This window comes from Atractosteus spatula, chromosome 11, assembly GCF_055471065.1.
Source record: "Atractosteus spatula isolate fAtrSpa1 chromosome 11, fAtrSpa1.hap1, whole genome shotgun sequence".
NCBI lineage: Eukaryota > Metazoa > Chordata > Actinopteri > Semionotiformes > Lepisosteidae > Atractosteus > Atractosteus spatula.
In genome coordinates, this window is record NC_142716.1 from 10,189,817 (window position 1) to 10,211,734 (window position 21,918).

The following is a 21,918-nucleotide window of genomic DNA, read 5'->3' on the forward strand; positions in this document are numbered from 1 at the left end:
AGTAACATACTAAACCAGTTGGGTTTTTTTAATGACAAACTACACAAAACGGAAAATTGATTTTCCTATCCAGTGAATAGCTTTAATATAAAAATGGATTCTTAAATTCTTAGGTGATTAAATTCTACAGCTAGACCTGTTAATGTAGTTAATAACAAATGTTCGGCGGAAAGAGCAGCCTCCTTTTCCTGCCAATCACCTGTGACCACATCACTACAAATGTGAGGCAGACTTTCCTCCCCGGTGATCAATGCTCAGCAAACCTCCACAATCCCCATTCTATGCCTATGCAGCAGCTCTTGGGTCACTTTACTTGTGGGGGATGGACACCTCAGTTGTCTAAGAAGGGGTTACCCCTGTGGCCAAGTGGGTTGAAACCAAGGATACTGCAATCCCATTTACTAATGCAGGGCTTGTCTGAACTACAGAATTGAATAGTTTTGGAGAATCAGTAGTTAAAATAATTGAGAATGATGTTAACAGGCAATAAAACCCTGATATCTCTTCATCCATCAAAAAGGATAAATGTTAGTCCCAATACAGCTGCTCCGCTAATAAAAAAACTTAAAAGCTGATGAGTTGGCTGCTTTCCTCAAGCCACAAAAGGCTGTATTGGAGAAAAAAAACAAAACAAACAGAAGGCAGTGAGTAAATTTATGTTACAGTGTGAGTGAAGCCAAAAGCATTTGTGGAGAGGAGCTGAATATCTGAATGAAATATAGAAGGTCTGCTGGTGGAATAAAAAATGACAAACCAAAAACGAAATAAAAACACTTGTGCTGACACATGCTAACAAGGGTCAGTCTAGCATGAGGTGGTGTACTGTATCACATCATCAAACGCAAAACTAAGGTCAGAAAATGATAACAACTTATAAAAATGGCTCCGTGTTTTAAAAAATACCATTATACGAATCATTGAACAACAGTGTTGTATGCAGATGAAATGTAGTGAAGATTGCAATGATAGAGCGGGTGCATTCCTTTGTTTTGGAGATCATTTTGCCAACAAAATCCAAGAAATAATAGCATGAGACAAGAAACCGATATTTATTTAACTCATTGGTTTTAAATGTTTATTTTAAGCAGATATCTAAATCAGGCATGACAAAAATAATTTAATTATTAATCATTTTAAGATATTCCTTTTTTTAAGTTAAGGAAAGTATCTACTAATTGAAGCCAATTCAAGCTGGCTGTGTAGGAGCTCTAAAGATTATGCGTCTACAATTTCCTTCTGTGTAAAGGACAATCTGCAAAAGTCATTAACGGAATAAATCACTAGCAAGAAGAAAATGGGCTCTGTCTTCATGGCAAGGAAATGTTTCCACTGTGATCTCATCAGTTAGTGAAATACCACTGGAAAATCGCAACAGAACACTACAATATGTTGGAAAAAATTTCACAAAAATCTAGAATCTCACAAGACAAGACAATACTTCTTATAATGGTAAAACAGGTTACTCTCTTAGATTCTCTTGATTGTATATTTTGTATTTTGTCACATTACACCCTTAAAAAATGTACTCTTTAAAAAAAGCCATTCTGAATTTAATCAAGCAAATGCACAAGCACAAACTGATCTTTTGATTCATTCAGAGGTTAGTGAATTAACACTAACTTTGGCTTTGATATGAACTTTTTAAACGCTCAATTTAATATAGGGAATGACAACACATTTGTTTTGAAGAATCAAGTTCCAAGATTCCACGATGGAAAATCAAACACTATTAACATTGTTTCTATTATTGTTATTATGAACAAACAGATGTTTTTATGAAATTGTCAAGCGAAAACGTTTGCTTTTTTGCGATACATTTGATTTAATACCGTAGAATATTTTATTTATACAGTATGCTTCAAGAAATCAATCAAGACAAGTATTAATAACTCTGGTTTTGCTTTTTTAATGTGTTGCATGTATTGTAATATGATGTGTATTTATTCTTCTCTGTTGTTGTTTAGATTTGCCATATAATCTAACTGTTCTGGGAAAGGAAAAAATAATATTTTAGAGTTAAAACATTAACTTTGTTGATGCAGAAACATCTCTGGGAAGTACATCAAAGGCACACATGACTGAGTTCATAACACTTCTTTAGTCTCCCTGTGCAATGCTATTTGTTTCGTTATATGAATCATGGCAACCTGCTTTGAGAAGTTTTTTTTCTGAAACAGTTTGATAACAGAAAAACAGCAATTTAAGAAGATTATATGAGTCAGTGTCATGTGAATGAAATTATTTGTTCAACAATAAACACAGAAATCATAATAGAATGAGAAGTAGACAATTAGCTTATTTACATGTTATTACTGCTTTAATTTTATTTATTTACTGGATGCAGTACCTTTTAAAAGACAGCAGTGGTCTTTCCCGAGACTCTTCCCTTAAGTAAACACCTTAGTTAGATACTGACCTCTTCCTCCACCTGGGGTTCCTGAGCTTGGGGAGCATTGGGATGAGGAGTTTCACAGTCTGGGCTGTAGTGTTCACAGTAGTCATAAGCTGCTCTGGGATCAGCCACAATAAGCAGCTGCTGGATGTCACCCTGAAATGATCAATGTTTAAAGTTTGTTAAGTGTTATGTGAAGAAACATATGGAAACATAATGCTTTAATTGTGTTTCTGTAAGTAGCTCCTTACTTGAAAATCACTTTGATATGCTAGGTAAATTTGATAATACCCACTTAAAAGTCTAATATTTATTAAGTAAATGACATACAGACCGTTTTTATATTCATTGGCTATCTGTCATAAACATGGCCAACATTCAGATTATTTCTGGAGTTCATAACATTGGACTGTGTAATGCACATGGACAAGGTTCCCAAACTTTACAACATGGTAAAAATTTTGAATGGCTCGTTGTTAAAAAAAAACATGAGTATTAAGTGTGTGACATCAGCTTATATGAAAAACAGGAATTTCATTGTGTAATCATTCATTCATGTACATTTACTGTCTATAAAGTCACAAAGAAGCCAGAATCTTCTGTGAATCACACAAGCAAATCAGAATAAAAACGTAAGAGTACATTTCATATAATCAAAATGATTTCAACCACTGAAATGACCATTAGATCGAAAATGATTCATTACACAGCAAGCTTAAATTACTCTTATAATTAACTAAATAAAGAGCTTCTAATATTTTATTTCATGTCAGAACGGTGGCCAAATAATCTCTGTGCTCTATGCTCTCACTCACAATAACCAGATTTTAGTTGTTGAATAGGTGTGATTCAAATACAGTTTGTAATACTACTAGATTTGAATCACCCCATTGTTGAGAATATCTTTACATAGCACTGTAGCACTGGTCTACTTCCATCATAATATAGCTTAAATATAAATTTTTATACTGCATTTAGCTCAAAAAGTCTTAAACAGTCCAAGTGTTTAAGGACAACTGCTGTCCCAATTTCTCAATATCTCTGTAACAAAATAAATTCATTGACGGTATAGAAAAAAATACAAATTTTGAATTGAACACAAAATCGCAAACAATGTGAAAGTACTGCATGATTACCATATTGTCGCAAACCACCAGCGAGATCGAGAGTTGGACAAATTGCGTCATGAAGCTGCCCTTCCTGCTCACTAGTCACTGTAATGACTAATGTAATGTAATATACGAGTGTAACAAGTAAGTTGTACTTGTCGGCAAAACCGCCTGGAAACTGAGAGCAATATTACAATATGTACAGTATTCACAAGCCTTGTTTACAATGTAATAGGGCTGTTTCACGTCACTGGATGTTTTGTTGCCTCATTCTGAATCACAGAATACAGCTGCATATACCTGGAAATTTAGTCTATTTTGTGATGTAAAATTGGAGGTTTTACAAGTTACTATATACCGTACATTTTACTTTTATTGTGGTTTGAAATGCACTCATCACTGCTGATTCTTTCGAACCCCAGAATGAAAAAATAGTGTTGTAGTTTCCATTATCCAGGTCTAGGAGAAAGTAGAACTGATTCTATTTTAAAAACAGAGTTTTATTCCATAATCATTCTATGCGTCACTGAATATGTATGCATTGCCAAAGAGCATACTGTATTAACTTAAAGCTTTTCATATAAAGAAAGCTAAATTACATAAAGAACACAAAGCTTAAATAGGAACATACACATAGACACCAACAGTGCAACTGAGAAAAAGAAAAGGCTTTTATAGATATATATGCCTTTAACCCACTTGGTCTGAGGGATGACTGACTAACCATAAGGTTGAACAAGTGTGAAACCACCTACAACAAAACAAAGGGCTGCTACACTAAAGGTGGCAGTGGGTATGGTAGAAGGGTGTTACCATGACAAACAGTGCCATATTTCTATCCTAGAAAACAGGTGGTAGGCAGGGATTAGGGATTGTCTTTATCCCAAATGCTAGTTATGAACTCAAATCTCAACAATAATGTTGAGAATTAAATCACTCTATCATCCCTACCATAAAATATTTCATCTAGGAATTCAGAACATGTATTTAGGACTTTCACTAATAAAAGTTTACCACACACATATAAATGAAATTCAGAACTCCTACAATTTACAGACAATTACAATGCTGAACATTACTTTGAATTGAAAATTGTAAAATTTGAATTTACAATTTTTAAGCTTTTACTATTCATCATAAATCCAGATTCATTTCTAAATGCTGTATTGTTCTATTCATGCTTTAAATAAGTACATTACATCTTTACTTTACTAAAGATTGTACTGTGAAAGAATATTAACATATCATTCTTTCTTTATAATGGGAAACATTTCAGTCTTAGCTTTATTTTGCAGACCGAATAGAAATATATCTCAAACAATACTTAAATTGTTTAGTTTAGATGTTATAACATTTTCAATGACAATGACAATGACTATAAATATATATTTGCATGATTACTGTATATTAAACCTTTAGCTGAAATACAAGACACAAACAGATATGTCTAACTTCTATGAACTACTTTATTTTGTATATAATGTGTGTGTAGTGCAGCCAAAAGGTCATATCTGAGAACAGCTGAATAAAGAAGCTCATATAAGTAGAGGGAAACAGATAGCATGCTGTAACTTGTTGAGTAGGCCTTTCGAAGCCCAGGTGAAAACATCACAGTTTGTTTGAAAACATCTTGACAGGAAATATAAAACAAGCAACACTTCAAACATGGATGAGATTCCTAGCCAGGAAGGACAGAAGGTCTCTTCACATTTTTAAATTTTGGAGTCTTGCAGGCTACATTGATCTCCCTCTTTTACACCATCTCAGAAGGTGAGATTTACGCATGCTATAAGGAAAATAGACCCACCCACAAGACTTTGCAGTGGGAAAAAAAAACTATAGAAAGAAGAAAAGTAACTATCCTACATCTTTTGAGAGCCACTGACTCCTGTACAAATTGCACATAACCTTTCATTTTAATAATACTGTTTTTTTTTTTACAAGCTTGCCTTTTTAGTTGATCATATTCAAGTTAAATATGCTTCAGATATTTACCAGACCATGAAAGCCAGCACTGGCACAACAGGAATTTTATTTTACTGTGTATGCCAAGTCTGAAAATCTTTTCGGAAATTAGTGAGATCAAGTCAAACTCTAAATAATTTTGACATCCAGTCATTTGTCATCCATACACCTGCTGTCAGATCGCAAACTTCTATAGAGTCAACAGAAATTAATCAGCTCAGGATTCCCATAATATGGAATATAAAGTAAACCATATTTTATTAGCCATAATTTCATTATTTAAAACAAAAATATGCATAATTCAAATGATTAGTGATAAAGGATTAAATAAGAAGAGTAATAAAATTAAATTCTGTGTACTATTAATTTATTAGTAATATACAGAACATTTATAGATATTATATAATTTCCTGTAATACAGTATATTGCCAAATTAAATAAAATACCGTTTTCTCCTTAAAAGGAAAAGTAGTACATTTTTTGGTAGCTTCTTAAAAATATTTTTGCTTCAAAATCTCATCTATTAATTTGCATTACCTCCAACATGGGGTTCCATGTCATGAACCCCAAATTATCAAACTAAAAGTATCCAATTAGTATTTATTTTTGAGAGATCTCTCTGTATATACAGTATGCCCCACATACCGTATACACCCTAAAACAGATAAGGAGACAAAAAAGATGAGGAGAGAGCGCAAGAAAGGATTGATTTCTACGTCCAGATTTCTATACAAAGAACTCCCTAAAACATTCCCAAAAATACATGGCTACCTAATTTAATATTAGTTTCTCGCCAACAGAAAACAAAAGTGTCCCAACAGAAATGTAGAGCTAATCGTCTTGTTATGATGATCCAGCATATGCAAGTTCTGGAATTTTTACCTGAGAGCACATGTGGGTTTCTTAAAACGGTCAAGTCTGTATGGACACCTGGCAAGCCCTAATACATGCTAAGCCTGAGTCAACACCTACCAAATTAATAAAATGCCCTACAGTCACAACAATAGCTAAGAATATCTTCCTGTAGACATGCCTTAACTATAGATATAGTAGCCTTAACTTTAGATGAAGGACAGCCTGTAATTCAGATCAACTATGAATGCACAAAAAAGATAAATGTATTCAATACCATCCTACACCACAAGCAACTAGGAGAAAGCTGAAAACATATGTTCGAAAACATCATTGATAACATTATGTAGTACAATGAAGATGGTGCAATTATTATTTCTTCACTAATATTACACTCTGAAGTGAAGAAGAACACATTACAGTTAAACATAAATATCAATTTAGTTTTGTTTATTAAAAATGTAACGAAAGAAAAGAAAGTTAATGAAGGAAGGGCAGAATTTTATTGTATGATAACAATCAATTGTGGTTTTGGATACTAAACAATAGTTTATACTTATTTAAGAATAGCTGAAACTCTTATACCAAGAATGTCCTCCAGGTAATGACTAAGTACTGTACAATTTTTGTCTTATAGATCACAAATTTCTGTCAGCCTTTGAGCTGAGATAACCAATAAATACCGTAGGTACTAAAATAATGCTACCACGATTTTGGAGCAAACTTTTAGAAGGTACCCCCATTCAGAAGAGGTGATGGCAGAAATATGCATGTCAAGATTTTATCACGGGTCAAAGCTGAATTTGCTATAGTTCAGTAGCATGCAGTGGAATGCACTGTGGTCACTGACAGGCTTGATCATTAGAGTAATATACTTATAGTACTTTCATTACTGAAATGTTACTTAGTAACAATATACTATATGTTCTGTACTATATGTAAATATGAAAAAATTAATGTTACATATTGTTTTATATTCTTCTGCACAATTCAAAGTATCAAATTAATCAGTATCCCTTAAAGTGCAATAAGGGTATATATTAGTGGAAGTCAGGAAACAGTTTTTAGTTTAGAAAAATCCAAATAATTGTTGTGCATAACATGATTGTTTTAACTCTTTTTGGGGTTAATTACAAAAAGATAAGTGAAAGACATTAAAGGTATTATGCGCTACATCTGCCTCAGCTGTGAACCAGTAGCTACACAAATCACTCATATTGAAACCTGCAGTATACTGAGACTTCCTGTTTGTTTGTATGAAGCAGGGGAAGTGGAGATTTACGTTTTGAACCAGAGTAAAGACACAGACAACTAAGGAAAACAAAAAGGCTTATGCTCTCCAGACTTTTCAGCTCTCATCAAATACAGCCTTTGTGAGCAAAGGAGGGATAAAGTTTCTTTTTAAGTATTGAGGGCAGACAGATGCCATCTGCAGATTGAATATTAATGCCATTTCCAGACAGCAACTCACAATGCATACTTCAATAGCTGTTTTGACTTTAATATCTCCCCACATCCTCTTTGCCGTGGCTACTGAACTCAACCAAATCCCCAAACTGAATGCAATGAGCAGTCAACTGATATCTTATCGTTCTACTGGGACCAGTTAAGCAGTAAAGCATGTTTCACAGAGTGCAGAACAGAGGAGAAGGGGATAACATCTATAAGTCTGACGAGAAATGTCAAAACTCTGATGAATAGTTGGTCTCATGGCTTTCTCTCTACAGGGGGCTTGAGCTGGGGATCAAGAAGTGTGGAATTGAAATGAAAGACTTTCATTCATGAAGTGTGCTTCACAGCTGAAAGTTGGTGGGGATAAAATTGAGGTACAATTGTTAATAGGATATGAGGAGGTCTAGCATCAAAAACGATTTTGATATGCATACAATCCACTAATCAGAACAATGCATGGTAAACATTTGTATTTTGTGGTATATAAATAGTTCTAGCTTTAGAAACTCTTTTCAATACTTTGATAGCTGGTTACCTTTACAAATGGCTACCTTACTTGATATTATTGTTTAAAATTAAAAACGGTCAAATATTCTGTGAAGCACAGATTTCTAGAATGAATACAGTATTTTACTAGCCAAAAGATCAAAGTTGTGCTGTTATTGGTTTTGAACTTGTGCCAAAGAGGATGAGGCCAAAATGTAACAGAGCCAAAAAATGTTAGCTCTGCTCTCACACTTCTAGATCACAAGTCTTTTCCATTGTTATAGGATGAGCTTACAAAAAAACCCACAAAAAACAATTTTCTGTCATTACACATTACCTGTAATATACATCAAAGAGAACTAAACATCCTCATCCAGAATTTTACTCAACAGAGACACAGAGACAGATTTGTATTCATTTTCAACAATAAATAGTAAATGGTCTAGAACCCAGGCTGAGCTCTCTTCTTTTTAAATCTGGTACACAGACAAGAGATTTTGAAACATAAGAGCAGATAGCTCTGAAAAGGCATGTTTTTTGGATTTGTTTTAAATGGTCTTTCCATCCAAAGCCAGTAATTCTCAGCATTTTAAACAGCTGCTATTTTTAAGCCTGATCATATTTTCCTACTTCCAAGCTATGGAGCAAATACAGATTTTTTACCTATTCATACAGTACTATCGCCAAAATTCAAGTCAGTTCAAATTACTTTACTGTATTTATCCCCCTGGGGATATGGATATATCCTCATATGGAGTGTTGCAGGCTGATCAAGCTGCACTGTCTTTGCTCTCCCATTCAGAGAATTCATTAGGATTCACTGAGGATTCTTCCATGATTTAGCATCATGTTACATCTAAGATTTGGTACAGTAGTACACCCAAAACTAAGTTTTCACACTGAGAACATTTCTTCTGTGAAAAATGCAACTTTGTAAAAGGAGAGAACAGGGAAATCTACTAAAATATCAATGGAAAATTTGGTAAAATGAGGATTATTTTGTTGAACTCAAAGTGAAAGAGGTGTGTTGAGATGTAGAAAAAAATATCAGTGTCTCATTGAAATGGTAATGATTCGGTCTTCAGCAGAGAATATTTTTGACATGTTGAAGTGTACAAAACACAACAACACAAGAAAGGCTTCAAACAGAAGGAAGCCATTCAGCACATCTAAAATATTTATGCATTAACTTTAAACTGATCCAAGGTTCTCATCCAGCCATTTCATGAACGAATACACGCTATCGGCTTCCATAACTTAGTTTACAACAAGTATATCCTAACATTCTGCTTGCATTTTTCTCAAGCATCTTCATCAAGCTCTGCATGCATTTCCTTCAAAGCCTACTTCCTGCAATTGACAATTGACTCTCATGAGGCACTTTATGACATACAATATCATAGGTTCTGTAATGATAACTGCTGACTGTTCCTTGTTTGCAGAACTATGTAAAGTTAATTAAGCAAGACTTACCTTTTCAAAATCCCACCTGTCCTCTAAATCCCATTGCTATACAAATGATCCGCTAATTTAGTTCTAAAGATAATTTTCATACTAACTTTACAATTAATAGATATAAGACATATTGGTTTATAATTATTTGGTTCAATTTTGTTGCCCTTTTTATTTATAGGTGCTATATTAGCATTTTCCAGTTAATTAGTATCACCTCTGAGTGACAGTTGCTTTTGTTAATTTAACTTAACTTTTGTTAATGGTCACTGAATAACACCTCTTATTTCCCAAGTACAATTATTAGAATAACATCAGGCCTTAAGGCGTCAAGTGCTTGTAATATTTTTTTTCTATTTATTATTATTTAATACAGCAGTCATTTTCCTCTCGTCGTCTAAAAGTTCTCTATTATCTCTGAGACACTTTACTTCATCCTTTACAGTTTCTTCTGTAGTGAGCATTCAAAGTTTTCTTCATTTTTCTGTTTGTTTCAAAGAAAACATGTTCAAAATTGATCAGCAGACTCAATCTTTTAAGTCACTACACATTGCCATCAAGTCTGATTTATTCATAATGAGAACTTCTCATTAGTCCTAGGTTCTTCATGATATTTTAACATAATTGTAAAGCCAATGTCTGTTTTTTTTCTTACTACTTCCTGCCTACAGACAGCTAACCTATGCATTGCACCAAATAGTAACTGTAGACTGTGGTGCTATTTAGAGCAATCAAAAATGGTTCAAGTCTGTTAGCTTGCCCAGCTTTGCTCGTGCAGTCTTTGTAATGTTTGGCTTGCTTGTCTTTCCAAGTACAGTATATTTTCATGAAAACACAAAGCTCTCAGAAAAAAAAGAGAAACACAGACATACAGTAATATAAAGCCATAGTTTAGACTGTGGTGTTAGTACACATTCTAGACTTTCTTAAATAGGTATTGAAGTTCAAAACTGGCGTCACTTAAGCTGTTAGACTTATGAACATTTTGTTTACCTTGGATAGCAAGTACGATTTTGGCGAATTTTAGGCTGTAATTATGTGGATGACAAACACATTTGCTGTGGTCTGAAAGTAATATAAAACTGCTGCCCACAGTCCCACTAGCATTAAAGATGTCCCATACAACTTTCCCCTGCAGTAAATCAACTGCCATAATGTGCCACAAATTTGTTAATTATTCGGTATATTCCTTACAGCACTCCAGAAAAAAATCCAAAGTGGTTAAGGTCTTATCTTTCTATATTGCACAAGTACTATGGAAATAAGCATCCCTTTCTTGTTTCCTAAATATGTTTTTTTTAAAGATAACAGCTCATGTCAGTATAAAATCCCACTAACACTCTTTCTCTCATAAAACTAATGAACCAAATCAAATAATTATTTGATTATATTACAAATAATGAAATATTTTTCTTTTGATTTTTTATAATGGCCTTAGACAAAGGTGTCACAGCAAGGGGATTTCTGTTATCTTTCTTGGCTCGGGTATCTAGGTATTTTTAAAAACAAACTCTTTTGCTACCTCTAAATAATATTATTAATTTGCTAAAATGCTTTAAGCTTGTTAAATAGTTACTTGTATTTTTTTATTTTCTTCTGTGGTGTTTAGAAAAAGAAGAGTCCTGTACAGACAATCAACAACAAAAACAACTGAAAAAATAAGTCGAATTTGTAATAAACAGTTACAAACATAAACTTTTGGAAAACAAAAGGCAAAACAGCAGTTGAACCAACTTGCTTCATTGCAATGGTACAGAAAACCTAAAACTCCCTTTATGATTTTGTTTAGAAGCAATCCAAGAGCCTTAGTGCTCGTCCTGCCTTAAGTAAGTTTAATTACAGGCTAAGGAGGGCAATCATGACAGGAAGTGAAGATTGAGAGGCTTAAAATCTACTGTTAAAGTTAAATACTAATGCTGAGAGGCCCTTCTACAACCTCACATTTGTGTCACACACAACCAAACGCCCTACAGTATAGGCTTCATTGTGTGGGCTTCATGTGTAGTATTAAAACGATTACTTTTGTTGATTGAAAATTAATCAGGCAGGGATATAGTTTAAGTAGCTGGTGTTTTCAGGTCTTTTTTTAGCTGAAGGCAAACATTTAGCACACAGCTCTTATTAATGTGCATTCCACAAAGATGCATCAAATTTCCCTGCAATATATTGTTAAGCTTCAATGTTGTTGAAAGCTTTTCCAATGTTCTGTTAGAATTACATTTGCACCTCTAGGACACTGGTAGGAATAAAAATGAATTTGAATATATGGTTTCAAATAAACAAAGAACTGAGAACCCCTGGCAAAGAAAACCCATGTCATAATTAAAGCTAGAAGAAACAAATCTAAAGGAAAAATATAACATATAGTTGTACATACAGTAGAAGCATTTTTGTACCTACAGTAATTAGATATTTATGACCTTATTTTCTGTTGTGAAAAATTAGGGAGTCTTCCCACAACAGTTAGGCATTTAAACGTACAATCAAAAATATAATACAATAATTAAAATAGCATCAGACAGGATAAAATGTATCATATAGTGCTATTTTAAGAATGTTAAGGAAAGGTTGGATGTAGTAATAATTACTAGCTCTTACTGGTTTTCAAAAACTTTGATTAGTGCTGTTGAAAATATTTTCACATCAAACTATCCATTCACAAATTACAAGGTACATCCTTCTGTACTTTATGAGCCTGTGCTTCTGCCCAATATTATTTTGTTGCAAGAAATTAAATGTGCACATACTATATAGAAAATGAATATGGTAAATACTTGTTTCAGTTATATTTGAATATGCTACAGATGACTCATGGAATAACTTTTTTCTGCTTTACCTTTTTGGTCTTTTTTTCTTTGAAAACTTGTTAATGTCTTTCAAATGAAGCTTTTCCCCCCAGAATAACCATTTTCAGAGTAACTACATCTGTGTTTTTTACAGATGTATTAGAGGTTTACATAAATGGCAATATTTACTTACAAAAAGTCTTAAATAGAATAATACAAATTAACCAAAATAATATTTTCAGGAATAAATACAGGCTTTTTAATTTAATAAGACCTGTTTTTTTTCACCCTATGTTCAGCTGTATCTTTTTACATCAGTGGCTTTGAAAATGTATGCATTTATGTAATATGTGTTGTGCTACATTCTCTCTTAAACGTACTCTGTGAGAAAATAATGTCTAGGACATAGTGACCTTGTTTTACATTTTCTAATTGGACTGCTGCCAAGAAGTACATCATGGTATACTGTGCTTGGCAATTTCACAAGCATGATAGTAAATCTTCACTTTAGAATCAGTAATCATTCTATTTCTGTCCATACAAGAAATATAACAAAATACAGTACCATGTGGAAAATACATACTATAGATATGTACTGAAGTTTTCCACTGAGGTTTTTTAGCTTAGGAACCTGCATATGTCTAATTAAGTTGAATAATTTAGTATTGCATTACCTCAAAGACTTCTTCATCGAGAATCCTGGTACCGAAAACAGTGATGCCTTCTGTGTTAATGACTGCATGGTCACTTCTGCCGAGTTGTTTTGTGATTTTCTTTTTACAGTCAACAATGAAGGTTACAGATTTCTTATGAACGCTGATAGCTACTCGATGCCACCTGTTCAAATTGAAAAGAAGGGGGAAAACCATGCTCAAAAAACAAAACTCATGTAGGAGACGAAGAGTTAACAGGCAATGTGAATCAAACACCTACCTCCCAGGCAGGTCAGGTTGTTACTACATTTAAATAATACATTCCAGGAGTGGTACACTGCATTCTTGCCCCCACTCTCTGGCCTTTGCAACACTGGATTAAACTCATTAAATAGAAATCCAAATCCTTCATCTGGGTTATTCAGTGTGACAGTTACGGTGAACATTGTAGGAAGTGTGTCACAAAGAGCTCCAGAGACCCATGTTTACATATAAGCCTTAGTATAAGGATTAGTATGTTATCAGAAATAAATCAAATTAGCAATTTAAAGAAAAAAAGAGTACCAGATAATGATTTCTCAGTGTCCCCAGAAGCAAAACAAATTGAGAGCTAAACTGTTCGGTGTTCATTTTTAAAGTATTTTAAATGATTGTTTCACGTGAAAAACTTTTCTAAAACATCCATAATAAATCGCCTGAATTTTCCCTAGTCGCATCCCATTTCCGTCTATGTATGTACTGGTATCCTGTTTTTAAAAATCATCGCTAACTTTAAAGCATTTCAATCACCGTTACTCTAGAAAGTGTAATACACATACAGTATAACTTCCCCTAAATTATCCAAAACATGATTAATTATTAACATCATGAAAGGGACACCAAAAGTTATGTATCATTTTCAAAATGAATAAAAACATACTAAAACATTTTCCTTTTGTAAAACACAAACCTATAGAGAAGCTAATAAATTATTTTATAATGCCTTCAATGTATAGATAGTAACATTGTAGTACGCCAGTATGGAAATGTGTCTTTATTTTATTTTTAGGTGTTTACATTATTGTTCAAGGCTGCAAAAGAGCACCGTACCTGCTTTAAGATCTACAGCGGTCCAGGTGTGAGACTTTCAAAGCTCTTGAAATTACTGGCCATTGAACATAAGCTCACCAAAAGTCACTGCTTGAACAGCCTCTAACAGTGTTCTTTAAAAAAATCACATTACAAGGAAATACAAAGCTTCCCAAAATATACTGTAATCCACTTTTTGCATTTGCACTCAGAAAGGTTATGATTTCTATGAAGCGTTTTTAAACTTTAAAATTATTTGAAAATAGAATCACTCAAAGTGAGTGATGAGGAAATTATTAACTAAAACCATTTGCTGTGTTCCATTAGGCTTTATTCAAATTTGGTTTGTCATGCTTAAAACTGATGCATGCACTAAAAACAAATGTTGGAAATTAAAACATGAATAACAAGTTGGCAGTTCATTCCCAGCTTTGGTTGACAGAATTGACAGAATCTTGAAGAGTTTTGAAGTTCTTGTTTTGAAGTTGTTTGCAGTGAAATATAAAACCCATCTAATTCAAAATGTTATAACAGCACTTCCAAATATTAATGGAAGGTTGTGCTTTAGTTACTTTAGACAAACTGTTTTACACTATTACTGGGAGAAAGCAGTTTGGTTGTATTAGACATTCAAATGAAATGTAGCAGCTTTACAAAAACATGAGACACTTTGTGTATATTTTTGAAAGGCATCACTTGTTTTATATTCATAAATATTATTAAGATGTCAGAATGTTACAAAATCTCTAGATGACAATTGAAGATGCTACAGCATGATGTTAAAATTACATTTTGGCTGTGACATCACTGTCAGGAATGTTTCAACACCACCCCCAGCAGTTTTACAAATAGGCATTGCCACAGTGTTTTTTCATCAACATTCGAGATTTTTATGATGCTACCATGCTACCACAACATTATTTGTTTAGCTAAGTAAACACTTTTTCATACCAACAGGACTAATATTATCACACATCTCTGTTTGTAAAATTATATAAGAAGCCTACCAAAACGCTGAATCCTATTTTCAGCAATACACTGTGTACTGCATAGGGAATTATTAAATTTGATAATAATTTAAATGATCAGTGGCAATTTAGCCCTTCCCTTTCCTTTCTCCTGGAATTCGGCCAGACAGTGAAACACTAAATTGCTCTACTGAGAGCATTAGTTCCTGGACAACAGGCAGCAATTATGTGTGCTCAGCTATAAATGAGATCAGATGGTCTCAGTCCTCAGGGTTATCAATATGATCAATTTGCTCTTTGTTGTTTTGCAGAGTAGGAAATTTTTATTTTTTAAAAGGATACATGACACATTACTATTTCAGTATGAAAAGGGCAGTCTTTGTATATAATTTAAATATGTAAGGCATTGATTTACAGTAATATTTAATCTGTAAAGTGAGATCTCTGTATTTACTATTTCATGGTTTATTGGTCATCAATCAATAATATTAAAACAGTGTTGATTTAATGGATTTTAATATTGATCTTTTTTCTTATGGAAAAAAATGCAATCATTTGAAAACACTACATGAATGCCACTGCCTGCAGAGTAACTGTTTTTAAAATCTGAGTAGATTCACACATGTATAGCAACTGCAAGACTGTAGTGTACCAAGGGCATGCATTCCAGTCTGGAAAATATATTTTTCCAAAACTGTTCAACTATACTTGCCAAAAAGAGGTTCAGGTAAATGTAAGATTTAATGAAAACACTTAATGCATTTTATATTATTCACAAAAAAGAGCATCGTACAGTTAATAAGACTATAATAAAACAATATGTATATGTGGATACAATAACAATCCCTTATATTTGTTTGGTTACTGGTGTGCATCACAAAGCTGCTCCTTAGAGTGAGAACAAGCTTACAACACCCAGTAAGTAACCATCAGCTAATGAGGTAAGAGCCTCTCTTACCATGATTCACAGTTTTTTTTTTCATCAGTAAAATCACTGAATGGCAAATTTGCATATCATCTATTTACTATTTTAAAAACTTTAATAGAATGGTGTTAGCTTTTCCGTTTTCTGTTTCAAAACGCTTTTAATTGTACATCAACAGTTATTCCAAACATAAGAATCTGCTTTTGCTTAGCTTTGTGAGATAAGAGTTTACTTAAAATAGTCGGCAACCAAATCCAGCACCTGATTTCAAAGACAGCACAAAGAGCATCTAAAGGCACAGGAATCACAAAGCAGCAGTCATCAACTTCAATGACAGATGGTTCATTTGCTACCATGAAATTAATATGAAGTACACTGCTTATTACTGCATCACCTGTATATTGTAAAAACACTTCAAGAACAGCATTATAAAGACATAGAGATTGTAGAAAACAAGCTTAAGAACTTACAGCTTCACAACAGTACAGTAGAGCTTGACACCTATAAATCTTTTTTGAGAAATCAATGATAGGAAAAAGTAGTTCAAAATGAATAGTTTGTTTTGTTTTCCTTCACTTACTTTCCATCAGCCAGATTTAAAGTCCTGAACAAAGGATAATCCTCAGGGGCAGGTTTGCCGAATTGATCCTCGTACAAGAACACTGGGGATCTTCCCACTTCTACTCCAAGCTGCTGAATTCCTTGCTCATTGTACACTGACAGTAAGAACGATTGTAACCCAGCCTTGGGCCTAATTGTTGTTAGGATAGAGAAATCTTCAGGGAACACTCCTCCTATTGCATAGAAAGAGTAATTTTAAAAAATGTTAGATTGGCAGAAGGCTTTTTAATTGCAAAACACGCAGATTGAATGTTGCACATTGAAAAGATCTACCAAATGATTCACTATTACAAACACTAATGGAGCTTAATTCACATTAAAAGTAAATGGAAAAAGAAGATTCTTTGTCATGATGTGATTAAAAGTCCAAAATGAACCAGCTTAGTGTATTTCAAAATGAAAGCCAGGTTTAGAAAGGGAAAGAATAACAACACATTGTGTGTCTACTTCTCTTGGCATTCTTGGGTAGAATATTTTAAATACGATCTACATACTATATTCTGAATAATTAGCTAAGTTCATACACTGTGGAAGCCTCTGTGCTCTTTTCTTTCAACATATACAGTACAAAAATGACTGCAATACATATTTAATGATAACAAAAAATAATAATACAATACAGCCACTGAGCACATAATGTTCCAAGGCCTTTTCAATTTTGCTTAACTGTGTGTTATACTGTTTAAGACAATTATATTTGTTATCTTGAATGTCGTTTTCCATTGCATTACAACCAATTATCAAAACATATATTCATTTAAAAACTGCCTGTTAAACAGTAAGTTTAAAATCTGTTTCTCCAATCTCTAAATAGAAAGATTTTATTTTTTATGTCTGCTTTTGAATGATCAAGAGCTTCCAAAACTTTTTTTATCACTCATAACAATACATACTTAAATGTGCATTCAAACTTAAAAATCATAAGAAGGAATTATTGCTACATAATAACCTATGAGCCATTTTGTATGCATTCTTCATTGGATGGGCATTTCTTTCTTTCCTAAATTCCCTCTACCCTTGATAGTTGGTATATCCCTTTCCAAAATGAATGGTTCTTTAGACTGTAGTAAACCGCTTCAAAGATATTGTTTTGAAAACATTTCCTCCCCTGAAGAAAATAATATAGCTAGTTTATAGAAAGCTAGTTTCTTATTTAAGCAAAAGGCATGGCACCTTTACAGTTTTAGTCTCATAAGAAATTACTGCTCAGTTGTAGCAAGTACTTCTTGCCAATTTCAATGTCTTTGAGGGCCAAAGTATAGCACTGAAACCCTCACAATATGTTATTTTAAATAAAATAAAAGCTTATCTTTAAATTACTTCTTAGATTACAATAAATAATCAAATATGTATTATTATTACTGAGCAAAACAAATCCCAAAAGGACAGATAATACAGTAATGTCTTACTTACCTGGAAATAGCTGCTTTGTTGGGGCACTGATTTGTGCTTGTTTTCCGACACTGTAGGCTGTGTCTGGTTGTGAGTCTCTTCTATTTGTGCAGAACCCTGATGTTTTCCTTACTCCTTCGGGGCTATTATGAAATTCTAATACTTTAAGCACATCAACTGGATCAGCTGTAGAAAAGAAGCAGAGAAATATACACACTTGATGTCTGTTTCACTCTAATGGGTTCACAAATTACATAACAGTCTATACTGATTTCAAAGGGGGGACTGTGGTAGTGTGAACCCTGAAAAGGAAGAAGCAGAGGTTAATTCCATGCTGAAATGTAGAAAGCAAAAATGTGTGTATGTTCTTTAGGAGTGTTCTCCAGCTGAAATGTTGTTAGTCCTTCTTTCAACATGAAAGTAACCTCTTTGGGTTAATTTAACAATTTTAAGGACTTAATGATTTATTACCTTTAGATTAAAAATGCAAACTTTACAACTGAGATCTTTTACATTATCTTTAAGTGCTACCTAAGCACTGTATTGATGACATGATTACATATTTTGTTAATCTGCAAATGGAGTTTACAATGTTCAGGAAGCGGATAAGTCCTTCTTATAAGCAATTATCTGCTCCCTCCTCAATATAAATAAGAGTCACTAGACTTTCCTTTACAGCATTCAGGAGTCAGTAACACTTCACTAGTCCCATCTTCATTGCCCTTACAGCTGCCCCTGGGCTCATCTCAGTCAAAGTGGGGGAGGGGACACACTTCCCCTTATCCAGATGGTCAGGTTTTTAGCCCTTTAGACAACCAGGTTAAAGCCAAAGACAAAATCTAAGAATCTTCCATCACTACCTCCATGAGGTCGGTAAACATTCCCTCAATAGTGATTGCTATTGGGATAGATCTATTATTACCAGAAAACATACCCTTTTTTGTATAAAAAATCCTCTTAGCAGAACCATTCTTAAGAGTGCAAGATTGCTTTTTAGGTAATATAGGTATGTTCTATTACATCACACAGAATTTGTAACTATGCATAAGAGTCTTACTAAGGGACCTAAAACACTACAGTCAGCTTCCTCATAGTTTTTGCACATAAATATTGCAAAAAACAAATTAAAAACAATATCTTTTTGTCATAAAAACAAACAAAAATATCTTATTGGAGGGAAACAGCTTTAGAAAAACTTCTTCTGAAACACATTTCCTCTTGGCCCTCTGTACTCTGTTAGCATGCGACAACTTACAAAATTGTCATTACAGGCTGAGCACTTGTATTTTATGAGAAACATAAGTAATAGGCCTGTAAAGATGAAAAGACTATTGCTGCTGGTGTAATTGGGGACCCTGCTTCTCTGCTATTCGAAATCAAAACAGTCTGGAATAAAAGCATATGGTATCACTCATTGATGTTGTGGATCTAAATTGGAATGAAAGGACTTAAGGTTTGTAATGGACACAACAGTCTCATCTTCTTTAGATAATGTGTCAGAAACAATGTTCAACATAAAAAGAGGGAAAAAAAGCTAGATCTAAAGGACTTTAGGATGAGTTAGGTAAATGTATCAAAATTATGATTTTAGACGCAAATGTAGAATATAAAGGAAACGAAAATACTTTTACTTGAACCTTCTTATCTAGGCATTATGTTCTTTAATACTACAAACCACATTGTCAAATTGAGTTTCCATGAGATATTATACAATGTAGGTGAATACTCAATAGTGAGTGTTTTCTATATATTTGTTTTTGTGATGATAAGTCTGACTTTTAACATCATTCATGTGTGACATGTATGTGAAATAGGCATGTCTATGTTGAGTTTTGCAGTCCAATCTCAGATAACAAGGAATAAGCTACCAAATTTGCTCAATTCTGCATTAATAACACTTCATGAAAATGTAAAAGTAAAATGTGTTACATATAGGCAACTAAAGCAGAAAATCATAATTATTTAAAGTTTACAGTATGTAAGGGAATATTTTTAGACTTGCTTTAATCACATTTTAAGAAACCTAATTTAACATAATTAGTGTATATTATAACATCTTAAATGACAAATAAACTATTTATCATGCTTAATAGTCAACTTAAATAAGGAAACCATGTTGTCAACTATACATCATGGAAAAACCATCTCTAGGACGGAAATATGGCAAACCAAAATGTGGTCAAAGTTAGGTCTCAGTGGTCATAGTAAAAGTATTCTCCTTCATAAGGACTGCAGAACACTGCCTAAATACCATATGCAACCAAGCAAGACTAACAGCAATTCGGGGGGCACATACAATGGATATAGCATCCACAGCAGAAACACAATATGGTGAGCTCTTAAACACTTGATGAGGGAGAGGAACTCAGCTAAAAAACTTGATTCTGTCTTTTTTCTGACAGGCTATAGAAAATACATAGTCTGCTATATCCAACAAACTTTTCTTTGTCAAGAAACCAAAATTTAGCAGACAGTTACATTAAATAAATACAGGGAAATTCTTTCCATATAAAAGAAGTGGCTCCAGGAAAGATTTTAACAGTAGACAGCTTGATTATACAAGTGACAGCTAAAAGTAGCTCATTGAATCTAGCTCAGCACTCCATGTGTGTGTTGGCATACAAAGTGTATCTTAGGGTTTTGCTTCCTTCCTTGTGCATACTACACACAATATCTGCATGGCACTGCAGTTTTCTACTCTATGGTGTTCTTTGCATGTACTGTACCATTTTATCTGAAAATGAAGTTGGGTTGCCTTTTTAGTACAAGTGAATTTTAAACTTTAACTTTAAAAATGCAGTTGTATGTTAGGTTCACTAGGGTCAGCACCAGATTTGTGAAAACTCCTTTTAAGAAGTAAGATAAAAATGAATTTCACAGAATGAAAAAATAAAACAAATGGTTTAAAGGTGCATTGAAAAGAAAATGCAAAACCATGAGGGAAATGACATCTAACAAATTTTAACTAACCTGCATTAAAATATGAGACAACAAAACCTATGGTACAGTATATGAGTCTATGTAACACTAATGTTAAGATAATAGGATAATTATTTGTTTAAATACTTTATAAATGTATTAATCAAATCTGTTGAGACAAGGTGTAAGTATATTTTAAAAACTAATTTCATTTGGTACATACAGTATCACTAAGTGTTTCCATAATTATCTTTAGCCAATTCAGATCTAGCTCTTACGAATCTGCATGACTTCCTCAGGAACCCATGTGAAGGAATACTCCAGATAAACTATGGGTAAGCTGATTTTAATAATCTATGTTTTATTACTAATATATCATGGCAAATAAACCAGGTAGTATCAATCTATTCTTGTTGCACAACATGGTGTTAGATCCACAGACTGCTCTCTGAAGTATTATTTGTATGCATATTGGATTAATTAGAATTCTGGCACTTGCAACGTTTTAGCCTCTACTCTTCAGACCTTCAGTAATGCACATGTGATAAAACATATGTATTGAGAGTTTTCTGACACCAGGACAAATCTCCCAAACTGCAACTGAAATGTCCTTAATTAAAATTCTTCTAATCTGGGCTTTGCACAAAGCTAAAAGCTGTTACTAGGCTTCAAAACACCACATTCCCAGAGCTGAAAACACAATCATGACCCTTTAAATCATTGAACGGCAAAGGCTTGTCACATCTATTATTCCCTCTCTTGAAGGAAACCTCTTTTTGTTGGCTAGTTTGTGTGCTTACTGAACATGTCCTGCCTCAGGAGACCATTGTAACTCATTATTGCTTATGTGTAACAAAAAGCAAAAAAAGAAAGAAATG

The 21,918-nt window shown here is 33.4% G+C and overlaps 1 protein-coding gene across 9 annotated transcripts in view; it reads right to left on the minus strand.

Moving 5' to 3' along the window:
- The window catches only part of col11a1a (collagen, type XI, alpha 1a), a 106,530-nt gene that overhangs the window by 80,653 nt on the left and 3,959 nt on the right, over nucleotides 1-21,918 (minus strand). For all 9 annotated transcript variants that reach the window (XM_088927946.1, XM_088927943.1, XM_088927949.1 and 6 more), the window contains exons 2-5: nucleotides 18,143-18,307; nucleotides 16,689-16,902; nucleotides 13,169-13,331; nucleotides 2,417-2,548 (exon numbers count right to left, since the gene is read on the minus strand). In XM_088927946.1, coding sequence (XP_088784072.1) covers nucleotides 2,417-2,548; nucleotides 13,169-13,331; nucleotides 16,689-16,902; nucleotides 18,143-18,307 — 674 coding nt within the window. The remainder of the gene's footprint in view (nucleotides 1-2,416; nucleotides 2,549-13,168; nucleotides 13,332-16,688; nucleotides 16,903-18,142; nucleotides 18,308-21,918) is intronic.